Source organism: Struthio camelus, chromosome 1 (genome assembly GCF_040807025.1).
Source record: "Struthio camelus isolate bStrCam1 chromosome 1, bStrCam1.hap1, whole genome shotgun sequence".
Lineage (NCBI taxonomy): Eukaryota > Metazoa > Chordata > Aves > Struthioniformes > Struthionidae > Struthio > Struthio camelus.
Window position 1 is genome coordinate 130,683,693 of NC_090942.1, and position 25,018 is coordinate 130,708,710.

The 25,018-nt window shown below is 36.6% G+C and overlaps 1 protein-coding gene across 10 annotated transcripts in view; it reads left to right on the forward strand.

The window, feature by feature from the left end:
* The window catches only part of DMD (dystrophin), a 1,217,172-nt gene that overhangs the window by 155,859 nt on the left and 1,036,295 nt on the right, over positions 1-25,018 (forward strand). For all 10 annotated transcript variants that reach the window (XM_068917030.1, XM_068917051.1, XM_068917057.1 and 7 more), the window contains exon 2: positions 24,743-24,804. In XM_068917030.1, the coding sequence (XP_068773131.1) occupies positions 24,743-24,804 (62 nt within the window). The remainder of the gene's footprint in view (positions 1-24,742; positions 24,805-25,018) is intronic.

The following is a 25,018-nucleotide window of genomic DNA, read 5'->3' on the forward strand; positions in this document are numbered from 1 at the left end:
TCTCCTTCACAAATACTAATAAATTAAGACTAATACCAGTGGCTTTCCAGTTGGATAGAGAAACTAAAGCACAGAATTTGAGTGGCTTAACTTGTACTCTGTCACATGGCAGAACAGAATCCAGATGTTTCGACTACCCATTCTCATTGTTTGGTTGTGTTTTAACTACAAAAACAATTCATCACTTATAATAAAATTATTCCATTCCGGTTATAATTTCACATCAATTGAAAGGCAATTTTTTAAAGCCATCTTGTATGCTGCCTCTGGATGTAAATTATTATTTAATTAGTAATGTTGGTCTTTCACTTGGATCTTTCTGTCACCTCTGGGATCATTTCAAGCGCGGAGAGTACAGCTTCACCCACTACAGTTCGTGTGTTGCCCCCACCTTCTTTGAGAAGGATTTTGAATCACAGAAATTTGGACTGGAGAGGTCTTTTTTATCTCATGTAGTAGGGCTGGTTGCTGATATTTGCTAATATATTTTATGTCAAGCTCTTTGATATATATTGTCAAAACATTACCTGTAAACAAGCGTTGCATCAGAAGCGCTGGAAGAAATGTCAATCAATCACCTTACCTTTATAATTCGTATATAATCTGACAAAAAATATTTGTATGTGGTTCAGGTAAGCAGGAAAAAACTTACTTTCATATTTATACAGTTAATACAACAGTATGGTGTTTGTAATGCATCATATTCATTTGCATGATGGTGACATTATCATAGACTTTGCAGTATTATGTGACTTGCTGTTCATCTTTTTCATTGTTCTTTAGTTTCTGTTCTCAGCAAAGCAACTATGTTCATTCTGTTAATATACTTAATGTCACTTTATAGTGTGAGAGACTTAGTGGAAATATAAATTCATCAAATTAATAGCCTAGAAAAATATTCTATTGAGATTGTTTCACTTCATTTTTTTTTAATGTTTCTCTTTGCTTTTTTTCTCTTGTGTGTTTGTTAGCATGCAATGAGTAGCAATTCTGAGAGAGTGATTTCTTTAACGATGGATTTTCTGTAGATAACCAGTGAGAAGAGATTATGCTTTTTTTTTTGTTGTAAGAATTGCACAGACTTAGATTTCAGTCACCTTTGCTCAGAGAGTAAAGCAACCATTTATATTTGACTGCCTTCTATGGACCATCTTGGAGTAGGCTTTCTGTGGGTGAGCTTGCTTGGTGAAGTGGCTGCTTAGCTATTACTTATTTTTCAGAAATTATTAAAGCTGCTGTTCTTCAAATTAGGTAGTAACTAGGTTCTCCTCCCAACAGCAGGTGCTGAGCTATAATTGGCCATTAGGAAGTCCTGTTTTGCTTGGAGACTTTGAGAGGATAACAAACCTATTTTGTATCAGTACAAGCTGGGTTTTATTACAGCTAAGGGAGAATGCCAAAACAGGTCAGCCTGGTCACGTAGGTGGTGGCTTTTTTCCTAAGTTGAACCAATTAACTTCCTTGACTTTACAGCTGGTATTTCAGTGTAAAATACTCATTTGTATAAAGATATTGGGAAAATTGATTAACATGTAAATAAATTACTTTTGCCCTAAAAATAACTTTGGTGCTTTATTCTCTGTTTCTGTAATTAAAGAAAATGTAGAATTGTGTACGCCTTGATTGCCTGTTATGAGTAGAAATCTTAGGCAGTTGGCTGTCACTAATATTTAAGCTGTATTTGGTCTTGAGAAGTGCAGCTTCAAGGTTAAATATAATGTAATAGGTGATCTTTTTTACTTCTAGTTCATTATTAATTTCCAGACATTGCTCAGGATCTGTGGCTTCAGATATAAGGAAAATACAGTAAATTTATGGAATGGAAGTGTTGAATGAGTGCTACTTTTCAGTAGCTGATGTCCTTATGTTTATACAATTCAGGGAAACAGTGTAGCACTATGACTTGCATTAAAATTGTATTTTCCTTCATAGCAATGGTGGATTTTCTGATGTGTATGTCTAAGCATTATTTTCAAAGTATTAATCTTTGTTTGTAAAGGTGCACAAAACCCTACAGTTAGCAACTCTCCTAAATGAGCTTTATAGGTAAGTTGCTTTTAAAAATTGTCTTCTTCATTTGCACCCTGTGTATGAGAGCCAGGGGGAAACAGGTCTCCCTGGCGGATTGTATGTGGGGTCCTGTCTGAGCCTGTAGACATTTGGTGCAGGTCTGCAGGCACCGCCAGCCCCGTCTGTGGAGGGATGTCTCCCACTCCTCCCCACTCTGCAGTTACCCTAACAGCAGGACAGGATTTCTTCATTCCTGTTACACAATTCAAAATTATGATAGAATACTGACCGTTTGGTATAAATAGTGACTAAGTCTGCGAAGAAATTTGCTGGTTGCTTTTGTTTATTTTTTTTCCTCCTTCTGGGTCCAAGATTCAGTTTCAGAGGGGAGGAAGAAGCTGGACAGAACCAGACTGAGCAACGATAAGCGCACTGAGACTTAAGAGCTAATTGCCGGTGCCTACAATAACTTAGTAATCTTGTCTCACTGCATTGCTGGTGAGCCAGATCTGCTGCCTGGGTCTCCCTCAGTGTCTCCTGTGGCAGCTGCTACCCCAGGACTATCCGTGGGGACATCAGTCCTTCACTGGCACGACAGAGAGAGGTTGAAGTTAGGGTTCGTGCCTGGCCCTGAATGGTAGAGCAAGTTTAGAGACGTTATGTTTTGAAGGCACCTTGAAAAGCCAGTAATAAACTATATTGCTTATGGGGAAAAGTCTAGGGGTTTTGTAGTCCCTGGAACGTGCTGTGGCATGGATCCCGTTGTATTACAGAACACAACAAGAGGTGGTTTCTGTTCCTTCAGTAAGTTTCTTCAGTACAGAACACTGCAGAATGAACCCCTAGAAAATGAGGCTGTGTAAATATTACACTGAAAGTTAATCCGTTTTTGTACCTAATGCATTCTGAACAACGTCTTTGGTGATCCAATAATCCTTTGATGACACTAATCACAAGGATAATTCAGTAAATAAAGCTTCTTTCATACATTCTGCTCTCGGATTGTACTAACACGCGTTTGCTCAAGGAATGTGCATATCTAATTAAATATATTCAGTAGATGAAGCAAAAATTACTAGTCTCATTAATATATTTTTAAATTTCCTAATTTAGTATGCCTCTATTAAGTGCAGTGCTTTGTGCCTTCATGCATCAGCATGTTTAACCAGCTTCTAGTCAGCTGAGCCATGCCTGAAAGAAAAATAATGGACGCTTCTTTACTTCATGACACAAATAAGATTTGAGTATGACTTCTAAACTTTCAGTGCTAGTTTTCCTTCTCTTCTACCAATTGCAAATTGTCTGAGATAAGTTGTTGAAACTGTGGGTAGCATTAGAAATGGCTGCAGAAAAACTGAAATGCGCTTAAGAATGTTAACACGTTCAAAAAACCCAATATTCACATGTGTCCATTCATTTGCATATACGATGAAGACATTATTTGTCAATAAAATTCTGAATTTTGTTGATAACTGACTTTTACTGGAACCTGCTTCTGCTAGAGAATTGGTCATATGTGTTTAATGGAATATGAGTGCGTTGATATTCCTGAAGATTACTGGCTTACTGCATAGACTAATCATTAATATAACACCATAGAAAAGCCAGCATTTTTTCTCTTTCATATCTTGCTTTTCATACTACATTGAAAAATCTGTACAGAACATTATTAATGTGTCTGCATGCTTCAAAAAATGACTCTTATTTCAAAGGAAGCAGAATTCAAGAGTCCAGTTCATTTTAGTCCAGTCATATTTGTAGAGGAACCCTATTTTGTAGATGGAAAGCTTTTGTATCTGATCTCTGAAACCATATGTTTGGGTTTTTTTTGTTTTCAGGATTGTTTTATCCTTGAAGTCAGACGTGAGAAGCATATTTCTTTAGGAATTAGGAGTAGATGACATTATGTGAATGAAGTCTCCTATTATAATCTCGTATGCTGAAGTTTTAGTAATTCTCTCTGCAAAGTTGAGTTGTATGTGTCTTTTCCCTTGCTAACTGTATTGAGGGTTCCTCCCCTTTCCAACAGAGGTAAAGCAGCTTCAATTTTATTCTGTTTGGGTGTGGCACTTTATTTTATTTTACTTGTGGAGAAATATCACTGGAAAAGCTTCCAATGTGTTTTTGACATGTAACCATCATAGATTTTTTTCATTGGCTTATATAATAGCCAATATATATTGGCTTATATATAAGCCAATGAGAAGTTGCAGATCAACCTTTTTCATAGAAAGTCTCTAAATTTCACTAATTACACTGAATATCATTTCTAATTAGCCCTGGAAAAGGAAGCACTTTGGGAAGTGGGTAAAAAGAAACCATAATTATTTAGCATACTCTGATACAGCGCTGCAAAAGGGAACTAAGCAGCAGCGAGATGCTGCTCTAGTAATATGCCTGCTAAGAATGCACAATGTTAGCAATCAGGGGCGTGAACTGCTGGGAGGAAAAGGTTACAGACAACCAAGGCAATCTGGTCCTCAACACTTTTTCTCCTTTCTCTTCCCTGTTTTTTTCTCTTCCCTCTTAATTACTTGACCTGTGAGATATGAGCTTCCCAAGTTTCAGTGTAATGAGCAACACAGGGAATCTGTGAAATCAGCCAGTCCAGGGTTTTTTTGTTTTCAGAGGCTCACCCTGTGCTCCTCCATGGGAATATGGGACAATATGTGGTAGGATATCCTGTGGGATTGCTGTATTACAGATTTATGAAATGCTGTTAATTGCGTATGAAAATCCAGTTCCCCCTAATCTCGATTCGTCCTGTCGACAATCACAAGGTTTTTGAAAGATTACCTTCCCTCATTGGAAAAGACCTTAAGAAAGAACTGAGGACAAAGGAAAATGTTTTATCTATGATCCTTGCAGAAATATAGGTTTTATGCATTTCCTCCAGACAAAAACATTATAGTATAAGAAAATGAACCTTTGCTTTGAGCAGAGAGTTGACTCAGTGGGACTACTTCTGTGCTTGAAGTGAAGCATGTGTGTAATTTGTTTAAATAAGCAGAAATGTAGGCATTTAGGTCCCAGTTAAGCTCCAACTTTCTTATGACTTTCTCCAGTTTCCTCTTTTACAGGAATACAATTAATTTGAACTGGACAGAAAACTATATCACAGTGTTTTATAATGCTCATCAGATCTGGGGATCTTGTGTTTATTTGTGCAGGAGAGATAGATAACATCAAGATGAGTTTAGAGTAAATGTAGGTCTTTTTTTGCCGTTGAGTCCCTTCTTGTTTCCGGATTCCTTTGGGCACCCAGAGCCCGAGACTAGGCGAGAGCTCTCAGAACTGTGAGATCCCTACATATTTTGTAAGTAGCCACTAACATTCTTACCAAAAAATGTTTTCAGTATAAGAAACTACATGTGCAGGTCTCATAGATATTTAAATACTTTTATGCATTTTCTCATATGAATGCCTGTTAAGTTCTTTGAAGTACAGTCAGCAAGTTGGAAGGAAATTTAATTTTGGTATTTAAATGTCATGAAGGCAAGAAGTGGGTGTTTTTCAATACGTAAGAAATATTGCCTTTCAAGTCAAAGATACATCAGTGACTGGAGAAATACTGTTGCACACAAAAGGCACTTATATTTTAAGGCATTCATTCAAATAGAGATTTTATAAGCTTGAGTCTGTGAATATTGATGAAAATTGATCATCTCTGAGCAGGAGAAAACTTATTTTTTTAAGAATGTGACCATACTAAACACAATTACAAAAGTTTATTTGTAAATAGACTGAAGCTATCCAAACCCTTAAATTCTTTTAAATAAAGAAAAGCGGTGTATAAATACCTATTGCTAATATTATATGAGGAAGTTTAATTCATAGTTTTTTTATCCTAATAATAAATAATCTCAATAAAGATAAGAGACTGAGCTGGCACAGAAATTTAACTACCTTGAATCACTGGAAGTTGGAAGAAATCTCTAAGAGATATAATGGATGCTAATGGAAAAGATTAGCCTGCCTAATAAATAATGAACTTCTAAAGAGGCCAAAACTAGATGTTATTCTGAGCACAACTTTCTTTTCAAGCCTGTCTCAAATGTAAACTTAGATTTTTGTGAAAAATGGCTACTTTCTTTTTATATATGTAATTTGACAGAAAGTTGTAATTGCAATCCTTGTAAAAACTTGTTTAATGAAATAACTTCTTCTAGTCAAAAATAACTTTTAATCATATATCAGTGATGTGTATTAGATAGTCCATTTTAAATGACTCTGCTGAAAGCTTGTAGTCCTAACAGCACAGAGGGTTGAGCAGCTTCATAATTTTCAATCTTTTTTCATGAAGATGTCATATGTTTATTGATGATAGACTAGCTAAGTGATAGTGGTGCATCATATCTACACATTTGTTGTTGTAAATCAGTGCAGCAAATTAATCACCATAATAGTTCTTAATTTTTGAAGGTGTTGTATGACAGGTTTTAACACAGGGAGCCAAATTCTGCTGTCTTTTCATAGGTGGCTTGAACAGCAGTTATTCAGTTGGTTTCACTAAGATGGTTTCAGATGTATTGCAAACAAAGTCAGACAAAATAAGGTCACAATAAATTCCTTATCAATTTCAGAATGCAGTCTATAAAGGCTGAATTGATAAGAATGTTTGATGTTTAGGAAAAATAGCAATTTAGTAAGTGATGAGTTGAAAGGTTACTACTTTTGGCACTGATAAATTGTATACGTCTGCTTAAAAAGCTGTACTTAGCTTTTGGAGGCCTCTGTTTATGAACAGAATACGAAATTCTTCAACACATTCATCATCCACAATTACTCAAATTTCAGTGAATAATTATTAACACATTGATGAGGATTTGCAAATATTTGTAGTTCTCAATTCCTATTTTGAAATTGACCGTACTAATTCCTCATCTACAAGTCAATTTTGAATTAACTGGAGTAATATATGTTTCTAGTTATGTTTTCAGAGCTATATTTCCAGCTGTAGAATTCATCGTTTGAGTTTTATACTGTTAACTAAAAATAAGAAATTTTCTGCTTACGACAGAGTTTTTGAGCTAACTCCAGCAGGAACATTTGTAATGATAAACCTTGAGTGCCTAAATATTAGTGGTACAAGTGTTTAGTCAAATTTAAGTTTCAAATTGGAGTAAATATTTGCAGTACTTAGTTCAGTATGATGGATACTTTAGTACTTACAGCATCCACCTCTTTATCCTATCTGCTGCAATCTCAGAGTGAAGCTAAACTTCTTATAGATCTCAGGCAATTTTGCATGTAATGGTTTACGTGAGTTTGTCACCCACGTCTAGGTTTCGCTTGCGTCACTAGCAACAAATAAAAACCAAACTGCTATGAATCAAAGACAAAATTACTTGAGGCTCGTTAGGGAACTGTCTTCCCTTCTAGATATCTCAACAAAACCAAGTACAACGGCACGGCAACTGCTCTGTTGCTGCTCCCATCTCCCTGCTACCCTTACTTTTTATGCTTGCTGGAGCTGTAGGCAAATTGTACTAAGAACAGTGTGTTGTCTCTCTAGCACACTTCATGCATGCTGTAATAACCTCCGTTAATATAGTTGGAATCAATCTAACATGTTGAGCTTAGAGCAAGTTTAGCTCGTCATCTGGACATGGTAAGAGGGACCAAACCAAAAGCTCTGCTTAGTATCTATCCTGATGCATATGGGGAGGGGGAAATTGTTTGCTTTCTTGCACATATCAGTTAGCAAATCAGCACCTTTAAAATATGTGTGGTTTTGGTACCATTTCTTAGCATAAGAGTTCAGAAACTGGCCTTTATCATATTTAATAGTATGCAGTGTGTGACCGTATATGTGCATCTATGCCTAACACACAGAAGTTATAATTTTTTTTCTGTTAGTGATTCTTTTATCTTTTCAATTTCTTTATCCTTTTGGGCAAAGGAAGCAACAGTCTCGCATCATTGTAGAAGTTTATGCTGTCTTATGCTGTTATTGCTAGAGAAATTACCACTATGATAGTGCAACTGTAGGTGTCTGTTCTAATCTAATCAAAGGCTCATGCTTGTTGTCTTTGTGATGCTTATTTATTAGCATATAAAGTGTATGGAAACTAATTATATTGCTTCTCTGCTTTCCTGGTTAGAAAGTGGAGTATTACAAAAATGAAGTTACAGTAGTTGTCATTTATTTTACCTACTTACAATGTCAAGAAACAAGACAGTATTTTTTAAATTTTGTTTTGAATTTTTGTAAGGAGTTTGGAGTATTTATTTAATACCTCACTCTAACTGTATTAAATATCCAACAGACTAGGCAGTTCCACTGGGTTAATTAAAAATAAAAACAATACTCTTTATTCAAACATAGATAACATTTGAATCAATAGATGATTTTCTTACTAGCCATAAAACCACAAATTGTATATCCAGCAATTCCTCTCTTTAATAGCAATTCACCTTTTGACGAGGGGTGCTTCCAAGTATTTATTTTATTAATGGAAATTAAGAATAAAAGATACACCCTTTTATAATTTTTAAGTAAAGAAACATTGATCGTTTCTCCCATCAGTGCAAAAGCATTTCCCACTGCTTTGTAGGATGGAACATGTTTCAGAAACGGCTCTGTATGGGAACACAGGGACAGGTCGCCAAGTGCTGGCTGCTTGGCAGCTCGTTCCTCTTCAGTAATACAAGGAGTTCACTAACCCCTGCAGAAGGACGCCATCCAGTCCAGAGTCTAGGTCATCCTGTAAGACTGAGGGTATTTAGCTCAGCTTGAATATGAATGTATTGTGAATAATGTGAAGACTGAAAAAAAAAATAAAAAGAGAGAAAGGTTCACAAATCCACACTGCTGTGCACTACATAGTTAATTTTCTGAATCACTTCGTAATTTAAAGTTCTGGCCTTTGATTCAAACTCTGGTCAACTGGTTCAGAATAGGAGACTAGATTTTTTGAGATAGTTCAATTGCATTTAATTCTGCCATCCCCCAGAAAAACAGTGGCGGGGGGAAGGAAAAATGAGTAAAGAACTGAGTTTCTTGTGGGTACTTCCTTGGGACTTATTCTCTTGCTTTGACATGTTCCTGTTCATGTTCTCTTCATTTAGTGTCATACTCGTAACTGGCAATGGCATTGGTGCGCCGTGGAGCACCGGATTCTATCGGTGTCTTTTCCACAGGGGAATGGAGGTGTGGGGAGGAGAACAATGGGGTTTTTCCACACATTGGTCCACCCTGGAGACAGTGAAAGTGGGTGGATTTATTCTGTGTATTAGTAAGTTAACTGTGATTCACAGCCTATCTTGGATACCTTTCACTGGTGAGGTTTTTTTTGGTGAGGTTCCACCTGGAGCATTAGTTTAGCAGGCTCCAGAGCATCAGTAGTGGCTCCGTTGCTTCGGCACTTACAGGAACAGCAGCTTTTGAGAAAAGAAATAGAAAGCTGCAAAGTGTAAAGAAAGGTGCAGTGTTTTCACTCAAGTGGTAACAGAGGTGGAGAGTGAATGCGTAAAATATTCATGAACTGCTGCAAGCTATTAGCTAAATGGTGTTATGTTTCCACAGAATTTCTGCTGGGATTACACTTGCAAAGTAATCCAGAAGTCCTGATTGTTTGGGTTCGTTGCTTGATATATTTGTTGATAGGTGGCTAATTTACCATGTCTGTACTTTGAAATCCTGCACTCATTCAGCACCCACATGTAAAAAAGAAAAAAAAAAAGTGGTAGAGATAGAAGAACTGCGAAGCCATCATGAGGACAGATGGAAACAGGAAGGCTGGATCTTCTATGCCCTCTCTGTATGTGATGCAGAAAAAACATAGATGCACTAAATAACGGCTACGGTTGTTGACAGGTGTTTGCCAAAAACACCTGGTAGCAGAGGTCCATGAGAGGGATGCATAATAAAGTTCAGAGATGGTATATAACAGCTCTCCGAAGTGTACTTCAAGCATTTTAAACATCAGGCCTAACTGCAGTTTGTAAAGTGAAAATGACAGCTAGTGATGATACTAACAGAGAACTGCAATCAAATATACAGTATAAAATGGAAAACCAGATGCTTACACATACAGGTTAAAGTTTATGTTCCTTGATTAAATCATGGATTAAGGAACAAAAATCACATTTAATAGTCACTTCCCTTTCATTAGAATTGAAAACTATCTTCATAAATACTTCAAAGTGAGGAAAGATACTTTATGCTTGAAGAATTTAATAAAAGTAATCAAAAATCATTGCATGCATGTGCCACTTTCAGAAGTATATGGAAAGCTATGTTAGTGTATCAGTAATTTAGAGACTTGTGGCTGCTTGAACACTTGCACAAATGAAAATCATACACTTGGTTATTTTGCTGCTATCACGCTTCTAATCAGTCACAGAGCTGTGGTAATCTGAAGGTCAGAACTACTCACAAAAACTTTACTCCTTTAAAAAAAAAGTATATACATTTGAAGTGTTTTTTTGGTAGTCACTTAAGAAGCATTTTGCTTGATAGAAACACTGCAAAATTTGAATATGGATGCATTTGAGAATTACCTCTTGATTTTTTTTTTCTCATGTTTGTAGTATTGCTTCTGAATGAGGATGTCTTTGTTTCTGTAGTCTTCTGACTATGCATAGAATGTCTGTGTTAATTAACACTCAGTTTGTCTAGCTGACTTCCAATTTTGTTGAATTACAATCATTCCCATTCAGTTTTTCATCTTTATATCATTGTCCGGTATACGGAAGGGTACATACTGCCTGGAATGTTTTGGGCAAAACAATTTATTCTGTAAAGCCACATCTAATCTCAACTCTTAAACTTATAAACTGCTTTCATTTCATAACAAAAAATCAAAGGCAGCTTTGGATTGTTTTTCTTTGCTAGTCTCACTGCAATCCTAGTAACTGTTATGTTACTTAGGAAATTGCCAGACATCATAGAAAAATTTTCAAAAGTATAAAGTTCTATGAAAAATAAAAAAATTGAGAAAACTATTAAGCTTTACAAACTGATAGTGAGATATAATTCCATCATTTGCTTATTTCTTAGCACCAGTATTATAGTATTATAGTTTCTGCAGGTATTTTCATCTGTGTTGCTTAGTCTGCCAATTTGTAATCCGCACGAATGATACTCGGTAATCCAGCAACAGGCATCGTTTCAAGTGATGGCACTGCTTTCTTCTCCTCATTCCAACTATGAGGGCAACTTGTTTGCCAGATATCTGTGAAGTCTGAAGACTGTTCATTGTTGGGTTTTATCTACAAGTCTCACAAATTCTTCTAATTGTATCTAAATATTTAAAGAATTTTTTAAAGAATTTTTTAAAGAATTTAAAGAATTATTTTTCAATGAAAACAAATGTGTCATACCTTACAGTTTCATCTTTGTGTTAACACACTTCTATTGGAAAAATACTGAAATATTAAGTCAAATCTACATGTACTGTAATTACACTTTTAACTCAGAGAAAAGTCTCTAAATTTTTCTTGATGATAATTTAAGCCACATTATAGTCATTCTTTTAAAATTTTGTATTCGTACTGCTTCTGTATTCTCCTCCTTCCCCAAAGGATAGTTCTTCCAATATATTTTGCTGTTAGCACTGGAAATTATTTTCTCTCAAGCATACTGATCTTCTGCAGTAAACAAGAAATGATGGTGAAATTCTTTCTATATTTAAGTTAGTAGAAAGGCTAACTTTGTTTCATCCAGATGTTCAGTCTGTGTTCTGGCTAGTTCCTTATGCTGTATAAAACATAGCAGGAGGCAAATATCTGTATTTTATTATATTACAGAATATTTGCACATCCAATTATGTGAACAAACACAATTTAGAAGCTGTCTAAGCTTTCTTCATATCCTTGGGTATTACTTTTGAGTAGGGTTTGAATAGAAATAATTCAAAAAGGAGGAGTTTTTAGGCACAGTGGTCTCTTTAGATAGTAGAGTAATTACTTTAATATGGAGAATTGTATATTCCCAGAGTCCTTTATCCATTCAAGACTGAACTATGAACAGAGGAAAAAAACATTCGTGACTTGAAATCCAATTAAAAAGGAACTAGAGTGTAAGATAAAGTAGGAATGAAGAAGAGATTTTTAAGAGTGCCATTTACATTGATGAATATCTGACAGTCATGCCAATTTGACCTTTGTAAGTTGTTTTTCATTCATTAGAAATTGTTTCCATGTTATTTTTATTACTACAGTTTCCTGCAGTACAGCCTTCCACTAGTTCTACTACAAGAATGGCAGTATTTTTAATTTCCAAAACTAGCATTTGCTTAAAAACTCTCTGGATTCTGCTGTAGCATTAGGTGGTGCCTGAATGTCATAAAAACATTGTGTTTGATGGCTAATTAGATATCCAAGTGACTTAACCTTCGCGTGTCATTGTCATCAAGCTGATGATCCTGATGAAAAATGCCTGACAATTAGTGATGTAGAAGTGCTAAAATAACATAGGCCTTATTATTTATGTGATTGCTAAATTATTTGTTACGCGTTACCCATTATTAGTGGGGTAGCCAGCTCGTTCCTCACTCCTCAGAATTCTTAAATATGTACTGTTCTGTTTGCTCTTGGGTTGCGTTGTCCAAAGGACACTTTTGTGAGTGGAGCAAAAGAACATGAGTACTCAAGGCGGAGCAAAGTATAAAAGTCCTTTTAATATTCTTAATCCCAAACTGCTCTGAACTGGCCCAAAGGTGTATCTAGTAATAATGTGAAACAAGAGTCTTTTACATGATGTGATGGTGAACACACTGAACTGCTTGGAGAAATTATTTATAAAAAGATTCATAGTACTTTCTGAACTTACTGATTAAATAATGGGTAAAGTAGTACTTTCTTTGATCAGTTTTAAACCAACATGTTCTTATTTCTGCGAGTTTTCCCTAGTTTGTGTATTGCAAATGTTTAATAGAAATTCCACATGCAGGTTATTCGCCAACTGCATGCTTTTCAAGGTTCATCCTAACTCCCCTGAGCCTTCTCCTCTCCAAGGTGAAGAGTCCTGGCTCTCGTGGCCTCTCCGTATGGGGCAGCTGCTCCGTTCCCTTGACTGTCTCTAATTGCTCTTCTCTAACTCCAGTGCATGTGGAGACCACAACTACATGCAGCCCTTTGGGTACGGGGGCACCATGGAGCTGCCCAGCAGCCAAACGGCCAAGCAGAGCCCCTGGGGACACGCAGCACGAGGTGGCTCTCCTTGTCTGCGCTGCATATCAGCCAACAATTTCAGAGATGTATTAAGTATAAGATGTTGTGCTTTATCCCTGAGTCTAGGTGAACATGAACAACTCCTTGCCTAACCCAGAACTGAGTATTCAGAGTTAACAGATGCCTGATGTACCAATGCCAAGTAGCTAAGTTCAAGATAAGAGTCCTTAATATTTTTGGTTACTCCCTCAGACTACTTAAAAATAATCTATAAGCACTGTCTACAGAGTTGTAACACATACATATGTTTATGTATGTGTAATTATTACTTTGTATTGCAATATATAACAAAATATGTTGTTTTAGTGTTACTGTAGATTTTAAAATGTTCATAGGTGGGACCTATGCTCGACTGTTTTGAAAAGAAATGCACCCCATATCTCCCCTGTTTATCGTAGGCTGCCTACTTCTGCAAGCAGTACTTGACAGAATAAATGTTGGACCAGAAACCAGCACTACTCACTGTACAACTGGATAGACAAGGACAGTAGGTGATCTAAAGAGCTTCTCTTATCTGTAGTGACATAATTTATACAGTTTACAGTGCCTGGTCCATACAGAGATCATTTATTCCCACTGGAGTCTAAAAAGGAAGGGTTGGAAGAATCGGTGGCTCTGGACACATGGCTGAATTCCAGCTTTAATATATTTTGTCTTTAAAAATACTGAAAAGTATTTTCTTTGTAATGGTGATCCCCATGCTTCTGATGAAGAGAGTAAAATCAATTTTTGTTGTGTTCTCATTTTTCAAAAAACGAATAACCAAAAGAGGCAACAAAAATCACCCACATATTCACACATTTCTGAATGTTGACATTTGAGGCAGTTCCTTCCCTTTACTTCTTATTAGGGGCTGAACGGTCACTCGCTAACTAAAGCTATTAAAAAAAAAAAAAAGAGAAGTTTCAAAAGGAAGCTGAAGGAAGAGCTGCTTCCAGTCCATATTGAATATCATGGCCAGTTGCGAAGTGTTGCTTGTGAGCGGTCTAGAAATTCAATGACTTTCTTTTTCCCTTTCAAGGGCACTTAAAATTGTGTGTGTGTTGAGGAGAGAGGAGGAGTGTTTAGCAGGCTTTGTAATCCAAGTTTGCCATCAAGTGCAGATATTTAGACTATGTTATCTAATTTGTGTGATCCATCACCTGCATGAAATAGTAGCATTTTTCCCAAATGTGGGGCAGAACAAGACAAGCATACCCAGCATACCCATTTATTAAACACTCAGACCCTATTATATGCATTTGCAAAAACTAAATCTCCTTCATAGTCACTTGTACAAACTGAGCTATTATAAAAGGTGTAGAAATAGCTGGGAAACTGGAAGATTTTCAGAGGAATTCAGTTCAATTAGCTTGCCTTTTTTTTTTTCTGTCTCAACTGATCAATAACAATAGTTTCTATGTTTAAGGTTTCATCATACCCTTTGGATATCCTTTCTTTTCTCTCCTTGAGAGAGGGGAATGCTTGTAGATGGGAAGAGGATGCCAAGAAACCTTGACAACATCTAATCTAAAATAGCTCACTATGAGTGAAATAAATTACTCTGATTTAGACACATTCATTGTTACCTTCAAATAACGTTAAAACAGGATTATAAAACACTAAGCACTTACCTTTAATTTAGAAAGCTATTCTTAGAAGCATGTTTTCTTTTCTTTCAAAGTTTTGCAGGTGGTTAATAATAAGACAAAGCATAACTGAGGGCCAGTAAATGTTACGACGTTTGCTGTAATGACAGTGTCTTCATTGAAAGAATAGGGTGCATCTATTGTAAGCATTTGCATATTAACACCTTGCTCTCATTAATAACAAACTTCTCTGATACAAGTCTCAGTGGCAGCTTATACTAATTAACTCTGACACTAATTGGGTCAGGTGAAATAAAGTAGACAGCAGTCACTCAAGCAGACTAGAACAGCCTGTTCTCTAATTGGTTTTGACAGAGGAATAGACTTGAAATACGACTGATGAACATTAGCCACCAGTGTGTACTTAGTATGGTTATTTGTAATGAATATTCTAATACAAACGGAAATAAATGTTGATCCTCGATGTATTACCATCCGTAGCAGGATGGTTGCTACGCACAGGCGGCTCTGTGTTGTCAATGTGTATGACATGAGTTTTGAAGGCTTAAGACCACGTAAGGCATGTCTGATTTCTTTTGAAAGCAAATCAGAAAACTTGTAAGAAAATACATAAATATTAAAGAGCTTCCAAGCTTTGCAAGTATGTATCACTAGATGACATTTGCTGAAAATAGTGCAGTAATTTTATTTTTACATAGGACGCTTGTGAGAGGCACCAGGTAGTATTTTCATATTTTGGACTCTGCCTATTTTAAATCTTGCTGCTTTTTTCAGACTCATTTGTTATTAGCAGACACTAAGGCACAGACATTAGCAGATTATCATTCAGAAAGTTTGTGGCCTCTTATTTTCCCTTTTTGATGTATACTGTCTCTGAGTAGATCATGAATAAGCCTTACTTCCCTTGGTCCCTTGTCCCTTATTGTTTGTATCTGAACATAAACATAAATCTAGAAGATTAAAAACCTCTGGTTATGGAAGGACAGCAGGCTAACATCACGCATTTATCTACGCTGTTTTCTGAACAAAACAAGAATAATTTGATATTTTTTCATAAAGCTATGAGTATGAACATTATAGATAATTTTATTTAGTTATATAACCTTGTTTTTTTAATTATTCTCTTCTAGTATAATAATACTCCCACACATTGTTCCTGTGACATCTTACTCTGGGGATGGCTGCTGATCAACTGAACAGTGATGGGCCCTCCAAAATTAGAAAATGAAAGTAACAGGAAAAAACCCAAGAAACCTACAGCCTGTGTCCTAGCAGGCAGCATTCACTCTTTGGCATGGCTCTTCTATCACAATTTTCATCCTCACATTGTGTGTAACAACAAAGCGTTAAGGCTAAAAGCGTTAAGGCTCCAGCCATTTAAAGTTTTCTAGAAGTGTTTCTTATTTGCGGGGGGAGGGGGGGTGTGACACTGCTGAAATACACAATTTGCCAGTGCTACTGTTTTCTCATAAGTAACTTTTCACCCGGCTCCGTCCGCAACATTTGCAATGTTGGCGTTGTTAGCTTAGAACCGCACTGGTTAGCTTAGAAACCGCAGCGTTGAGAGACCTTGCTTTCACTTGGAGTTAGTTTCAGCAGTTCTCAGATCATTGATGTGGAGGAGTGACAGCATTTACGCTGTGTTGTCGCGACAGGCTCTGTTTCCTATCCAGCCCTCATGCAGTACATACATAGAATGGTTTTATTACTCGTTAGCCGATGAGGATTTCCATGGTGCTAGCTGCATGTCAGGGCTGTCAAAAGGACTGCTACTGCCGGCTTACCTGGCTGGGCACACCACTCCATCCTAACTGTGTCGTCTTTCCTTTCCTTCCGTTCCTCTCTCTTTCTTCTGCTAGCTGTTCCAGTTTTCTGTGGGAAGGGACTGAAGGGGTTAAAAATAAGTTAATACATTTGCGACTTATTTATTTGTTTATCATGGCTAGCCGCTCCTTCAAACAAGCTAAATCTATTTCTTTTCAACGTCAATTAGGTTCTACCCTTTTGTCGAGGTCAAACTAGCAACCAGTGTTGGACTCACCAGCGACTAATTTCCTTATACATATGTCTCCTTTATCATTCACAGAGCTGACTGTGATCTGTGTTAGCTGACTTTTCAAGTCCTTAGTCGTCTTTGGGAGATGAGAGGGCCAAAGTCTTTCATCAGCTGCGGTGAGAATTGCAGCTTTGGGTTGTCGAGTTGTAATAGTTTTTATGTATAATTTCAGGAAAAGCTATATAGCAAGAGGTATACCTGTTGACGTGCTACATCAACAGGATGTAAGGGGTGCTATCTGTAAATAGGAATAGAAATTAAATTTTCTAGTCAAACAAAACCATCAAAATAGAAACACTAAAATATTTTCCCTAAATGTACTCATTTGGCAAGATGAGGTGAGTGTCTGTCAACAGCCTCCTACATTTCTTGCACTTTTTGGTAACACTGGTAACCATCTCCATCTTTCCTGAAGTGAATTTTTAATGATTTATAGCAATAAATAGACTTAGCTTGCAAGCATATTTTGTTTTGTTGCTTTGAAAAAAAAAATGTTTTCAGATCATCTTTATTAGTACTTTTTTCAAGAATTTCAGAAGTACTGGCAACATAATTTATTTGGTGCCTGACTACAGAAAAGCTGGTAATATAGTTCATTCATATGTTATTCTGCAAAATCCAGCAAGATACAGAGGTTTGCCTATTCATTTGATATAGTACTTCTAAATATTACAGGAGTTTGAGTGAACGGAAACATGTAACCCCACTTTAAGGTGTAAGACACCGATTACAGGGACAGTGTTCATATAAAGGTGAATATCCAAATGAATAATTTTATATATCCACATAAAGATAATTTATGTTATAAACTAAACTCCTCCTTCCCTTTTAAGCATCAGATTCATTATTATTATTATTATTATTATTATTATTATTATTATTATTATTATTATTAGGGTGGATTTTTCTTTGGGAAAAATGCCCTGGATCTGAAATGACTGCTGGTTAGAAAAGAATGAAAAGAAACCAATAAACAAAAAAAAGCAAAGCCCGTGTTCACAAAGCTGTCAATAACTAGGAGACTATGGTATTTTTGGTGGAGTGTGAGTCAAACCATCTGTGGTTTCTGCACTTCTTTTGTAAGCTGAACAGCAAAGTCATCAACTTAACCGACTCAGCTAGCCCTCAAAAAAAAACTATGAGCAGGCCTTGGGGGCCTTCAGAAAGGTTGCTGCCGCATTAGCAGCTCTGCTCCTTCCCCCAGTGCCAAATCCATCGACATGGCCACGTGCAATCAGTTCCCGAATTCTGCCGGTGTGTTACACTAGAGAGGGACTAGACCAACTGGCGGGGACACCGTTACCAGTGCATGAATCGCAGCTGAATACCCCAAATTGTGTATCCTTGTCATGTTCTGGAAATGTTACCCAAATTCCTGGGTTTTTTTTAATTTTATTTATTTATTTATTTATTTATTGGAGTTGCACTCTACCTGTTGTATTGGGAGTTGCACCTGTTGCTTTTTATTTAGGAAAAAGGGCTGAGAAATATGGGGGGTTTGTTTCATTTTGGTTTTTTTCTGTTTTGTTTTACACAGTGGGTATTTACTCATGTGGAAAGTCGCATGAATTTCTCTGCACCTCAATAGAGGTTTACATTTCAAAGCTGTCCCTTACTGTTTTAGGGCTCGTTTAGATCTCTCTAGCCTATGCAGGTACTCGTGGATGCGAGGCGCCCTCGGGGGGAGCTCCCGCGAGGCAGGTTTGTCGCACACAGTAGGTGACCCTTCTCTTCAAAGCCACCATGACCTTCTGCCACCAGATACCACTGGGCGAGCTTCTGTGCCTTGTCTGTCTTTCTTTCTAGAAAGAAAGAAAAAGCATTCGTCTCCTCTTTCCATCCCTCCTTTGTTTCTAATTCCTCATACGTTTTCCCTTTTTTCCTACCGAAACCAGGGATGAGTGTTCTGCACGTTTCTGCTCTCACTTGCTCTTTCACTGCCCTCTCCTTTTTCTCCATATGTGCTACACCGACAGCCTTTGCATTTTCTATCCTGTGTGTCCTGTGTGTCACTTTCTTCTGTCCCGTGACTTCCTGCTCCTTACTGTCCTCAGAAGCACTTAGTGTTTTTCCCTATGTAATTAATTAGGCTAAGCTAGGTCAGAAGACTGTGACTTTATATAAACAGTTGTAATTCCTTAAAGATTTAAAAAAGAGCAAAGAAGTCAGGGAGGAATGTTTCTTAAACTTTTATAATGAGAGAAGAGTTCCAGCCAGCATAAAGACATGAGAAAAATATAAGGCTTTCTCAGGCTGAGATTTGATCTAGGGCTACGACGACAATAGCAGTCCTGTAGAGGCGGTCTTACAGGTGTTTCAGCCTTCTGTTTCCCAAGCACGAAAACCAGTCCCTCTCTCTGAATTGCTGTGCTTGAAGCGGTGGTGGGGGCTGAGTAGAGCTTAACTTCTTTTGATATAGTAATACCCCTGCGCCTTTTCTAAAATTTCACTTGAATTTTACCAAGCATCCTCACAAGATGTTGATATCGTACTATTCCTGGGAGGACTAAGTTTGGCTCTTTTATTTATTTATTTATTATTATTTTTTATATTAACAAGGGATGCTGAAGTCTGCCATTTGTTCTGAGCTTTTGAATAGGTTCATCAGTGTTTTGAGCAGCCCAGGATTGTTTGATTATGGTGATTTGACTCAGGTTCCACAGTAAAATTTTGAGGGGAACAGGGAGCTTTAGCAGGATTCGGATAAAGTCAGCATGCTTCTCATCAGTATATTTATGGAAGACAGACGATGAATTGCGTATTATATATTGCCTTACATAAGCAATAGACTCAAAATCATTGGCTGCCTTTCAGAGCAGTCTATTGTGTTTTCTGTCAGCTTGTGAATATCTTGGATGACCTCAAAGACTAAAAATCAAAGCTAGATCACTCAAATAGCATTCAGTCATTGTATTGCATTGATTTCCTCTTTCCCCCTCAGATAAGCAAGAATGGGAAAAGAACATTTCTCAGCAGTTGTAGTTACTGGCAGAGTATTGTAACAATGTACTGGTAAATCTCTAAGAACAGTGAGTCAATGGGACCAGAGTATCAATAATGTGACTATCTGTGGCCTCTTTTGTTCCTAGTGCTCCCACCATTGCTGGCACTCACTCAGAGACTGAAGCAAATCCTGACCTTTTCTAAATCTGCTTTGTTTGGCTGCTAGAAAATCAAATAGCAATTTTGGTGGTTTTATTTTCTAAACTGCAACGTTCTAATGAACCCGCAGTTGCTGTGAAGGAAGGAATTGACACCTGCCTTGTCACTGTTGTTTCAAAGTTTCGAGCTAGTACGTAGCGCCTCTTTTTTTCTTTTTCTCAATTCTCTTGTTTCTGATGGTTCCTGGTAGGCAAAACATAGGTATTCAGTTACTGTTTAACCCAGCTAAAGACCGCACTGGCTAACAGACTAAGGCAAGTCTTTCCTGTTTGTGTTCCAGCTTGTTGTGGAAGAGCTTCCCAAAAAATGCATTAAATCTTCTCTCACATAACCAAACCTCCTATCATTGCTCGTCTGTGCAGTGATTGAAATATTCTGTTTATATTATGTAAAGACTTTATGATTTCAGAATAGTCTTTATAATTCAATGTTTTAAAAAGATTTCTTTTCATTCATTTTGCAATTTTTCATGCAATATGTTTGGGATTTTGGGGGGGATTGTTTTTGAAAAGTAAGTGCAGTTTGAACGAGGGATAAACACATATTTCTTTTGTGGAAAATATAAGGAAGTTTCTTTCGAATAAGAGGTTGAAAATATGAAATACTTTATTAAGTGTCTAGGAACAATTGTGTGGTAACCGCTTGCCATTAATAATAGTATCTTTGTTCTGTTGAATCCTGATTGCGTGATCCTAAGTGTTCTTCAGCGAACCACTTGTGTCTCTATTAGCCTTGTCACCTGATTGCATCTTAGAGCTGGCCTTTGGCAGATGATTAGCTCGCTACATTACTACTGCACTCTCTTTCCTCGGTGTAATTTCATGCGAACTCTAGCCTGGAATAATACTTCTTTTAAAGTCAAATGTCCAGTTAGCTAATTGAAGAGGTTCGCATTCACAAGGCGCAAATCTAGCGGAGGCTCATCCTATCAGAAATACGCTGCAACTCTTCCATCGGGTTGTGAACGCATTCTGGTGAAAACAAGATCTGTGCAGTGGTAATAGATGGTGTAGGGCATGGAAATCAGATCATTATCACAGGTCAGTATCTATTTTTCTGACTCTCTGGAAGGTCCCCCATAGAGCTCGGCGTGCTAACCTGGAGGAGGGTGAGTCTCAGGAGATGTCCGGCAGTTTGACAAACGCATAGCCTGTATTTTCACTGTGGGGAAATCCCCAACGTAACCATCGTGGCAAAGGGGTGCAGGATCCATGCGGCGTTTGGTGTCTACATCTACCCGAGTAGTGACAGCGTGCTATCCTGGAATCCTTCCAGCTTGAAAGAAAAGAAAGAAGTAGATGTGCTATATTACCCTTGAACAACCGAAAGCCTTACCTGCCTGGCCACTCCATCATTCTTGGTGCCTCGGAGTGAAGCCCCCCTGCAAGGGCCTTCATCTGAATGCTGCTAAGCAACCTGCTATAAACACGGCAGTACTGGCACATTTCTTGTGCAGCCAGACAAATGCCATTTCACTTCAACATCTACTATTCAATCCATAAATCTGAGTAAGGAGAACATCTAAAAAAAAACAACCCTGTGCTTATTGTGGGGAAATCATGCCATGCATTAACAAAAGATTGGTTCTTTTTTAGGTTACACTGCCACTTAGAAATTGCTGTGGTATAAACTTACCAGAGCAAGCATCTAGTGATGAAAAGTGTTCAAAATGATCTCCATATAATTTTATATATACATATATATATATGATCTCTATGTAAAAGATAACACCAGTGGAATAGATTAGTATTTGCAAAGCTGGCAGAGCATTTCTGAACTCTGAAGAAGTTTCAAAGAAATTCAAATTGCTGGATTTAACTCTCGTTTTCCTCTGGAAACCCTAGTTTTTATTAGCCAAATGGGCATTAAGTAATCTCTGATTAGCAGTTCAGTATCTTGCATATATTTTTGTGGAACGCTAACACTATTACTGAATAAGCTAGACAATAGACTGAAGTAGAAAAGATTAAATTTGGACATAAAACGACAGGTAGGCATTTCTGCCTCTTTCCTTTTCCCTGCTAAATTCCAAATATTCTCCTTTTACACCATTTTAAGATTTTGTTTGGAGTTTTACTCAGAGATGATTAAACAGAAATAGCTAGTTATTTAAATATCTAATATATTATATTAGGTTGCTGAAGAATTTTGTAACAGAACATCAGATTAAATATATTATCTGGCACCAACACTGTGTATCTTCCCTCTCCCATCCAGATGCCTGGAAGAAATTAAAACTTGTGTAATAAGCAGCAAAGAGGAAAGTGAGGGGAAAAGTAAAATCTTAAACAGCTATTTAGCATAATTTATTACCAAAAGTGTGTGTCTTCTCCACGTGCTGTTACTTTTTGATGTTCCTCTAGCTATTAATATCACGTTCATCCAAGCGATGAAGCAAGCAGCATTATTTGGGATAGATAGCAATAGAAGAGGGAGAACTCTAGAAAGTTTATTATAACAAATGCTCTTGGTTTAGTGATGGAATGCATATAATATCTGCCTTTATAATCTCTGGCTTTTATGGCATGTTTCCAGCGATATTATACTCTGTTCGCAAAAGAGATGGGCAAAACCAGGTGTAGATTCGTCTTTGGACACCATGCAGTGCCAAGTGTCTTCAGACATAAGCTTTATGAGATGTGAGACTAAATAGTTCTTATTTTAACCTATCCAATGTCATGCTGGTAAACTTGGTACAGAAATAATATATGTTTTTTATCCAAATAAAATGTTACCCTATATTAAATTCACAAATAATTGTGAAGACACCTATGCTTAAAATTAGCATATATATAAATGGAAAGTTAGTGATTTTTAAAACACATTATATTGATAATGCTTGTCCCTGACAAGCAGAAGTAAATTCTTCAGTAGCTTTGGATAACGTAGAGGGCATTTGACACAGCTAGGTATTTTAGAGATTCCTTCCTTCTGTCTTGGAAACACTGTTTCTCATTCGAAATTCTATGATTCAGTTGTTTAAATATGTTCTGCGATTTTAAGGATATTGAAAATGGTAATATGACTAGACTACCTTTGAAATATCAAGAAAGCACCCCTATTCATCTTTTTATTATGCTACAGAAATTTCTTTTGTAATAAGGCTATCTTGATAAGTAACACTGTGTCACTTTATACTTCTGTATGTACTAAGTATTTGCTTCTCAGTGACTGGCTGTTAATTTGCATGTGGAAAAACAAACAAAATATATTAATGATAATACTTAATTGCATTGATTTTCTAAAAACATAGTAAAAATGTAAAGATAAAGTGAAAATTCCATTTTAAATTCACTTTCAAAGATTTTAATATAATCAGTACATAGTTTCAAGAGACTGTCAAAAGCCTCAGTGCCTTAAAGACCTATTGTAAATCTTTTCACTCAGAAAACATTTAAAACATACTCCTTCCTGCATGCAAAAGCTTTTGTAATCAAATGGTAGTATCTAATGCTACCTTGTAATCAAATGCAGTACCTATTTTTTTTTTTGGTAAATATACTGTATTGTTGAAAATGAACATTCTTCAGAAAAGACAGTTTAAGTCTACTATTGAGGTGAGGTTTTAAGAACAAAAGATATACTTGTATCACAAGGATTAGCCTTAGCTTGTCTCCTAAGAGGGGTGGAAGGAGGGAAAGCAGAGTGCATTATTAATGCTGTGCATTTCTCATGTAGTTCATCTAAACCTGTCTTTCAAATTCAGCTGAATCCATTAAAATTATTAATTGCTGAACATTTCAGATGGGAATTTAATATCCCTTTTTATTTAAGAAGTGTGCAGGATTTTACTGGAAACCAAAAGACAGATAGTATTGACTGAGCTTTCTTTTAGTGTAAGCATTTTGCAGCCTTTTCTATATACACCCTTAAATTCCAGTTTGGTTTGACATTGCCATACAAAGAGATTTGCCTTTCTGTATTATTTCAGGGATGATGGCTAATAGATTTTTTTGAGAGAACAGTTACTGGATTCTAAGATTAAGATATTTTTCATTTTCTCCATAAAATATATCAGAATTCTACCTTTGTGTGTCCTTTTCCAGTCTGTGTCAAGACTATATTCATGACTTAGGTACAGAAATCAAGATCTGAAGTAATTAATTTCCCTCTACAATCCTCTTTTTATTAAAGAATTGAGAAGGACTTGGCTGTATTGCCATCAAATATTTGGGTTTTTTTCCTGTTTCCTTGCTTTCCACTGGAGGAAATATATATCACAAATTGTAAAGTGTAAATAGCTGCAAGACAGAAAAGGGGTAGCCAATGAAAACCTAGCATTGTGGTCAAAAAGGCCTTACTTCAGCAAGATATTCAAGGATGTGCAAATAAACTTGTAATTTCAAATATATAGATATTTTTTAATCTAGTAGAACAGTATCCTGTTTGCACAGCCATTTCGTAACACACTTCTTATAATTGCATGCAATTACAAATTTTAACAGGTTATTTTATATACTACTGCAATATGTAACCTTCCTGGAGAAAAGTAAAAATCCCACAGAATGAGTGAGATGAGCCAAAGATATAGACCTCATTTGCAAACCATGACTGTGAAATGGAAGCTGTAGACTTTTAAAGATATATTGGTGTTACTACCAAGGCCTGAACACATCCAAATAGGTGCCCTGACTGAGTTTAAATTAGCAGTAGTAGAGTCACTGCAATCAAGACTGAAGCTTTAATCCATGATACTGTAATGTTTTGTTGAATAATTCTAATGAAGTGCTTTACTTTTCTCTGGCAGATGAACGAGAAGATGTTCAAAAGAAAACTTTCACAAAATGGATAAATGCACAGTTTGCAAAGGTAATTAAATACATTTCTCACTTATAAACCAAAATCTGTTTTGTATATTTTGCAAAAAGTTCATGTTCTTCAACTGAAGCTTAATTTCCAAAATAACAGTTGTTAAGTTTCAGGTATTGCTTAATACAACTAACTGATTTATTAAGAAAAAAGTGGTAGGTGTATTTCCTTGAACTCAATAGAAATTGAAGTGTAAGAATCCATCCTGTCTATT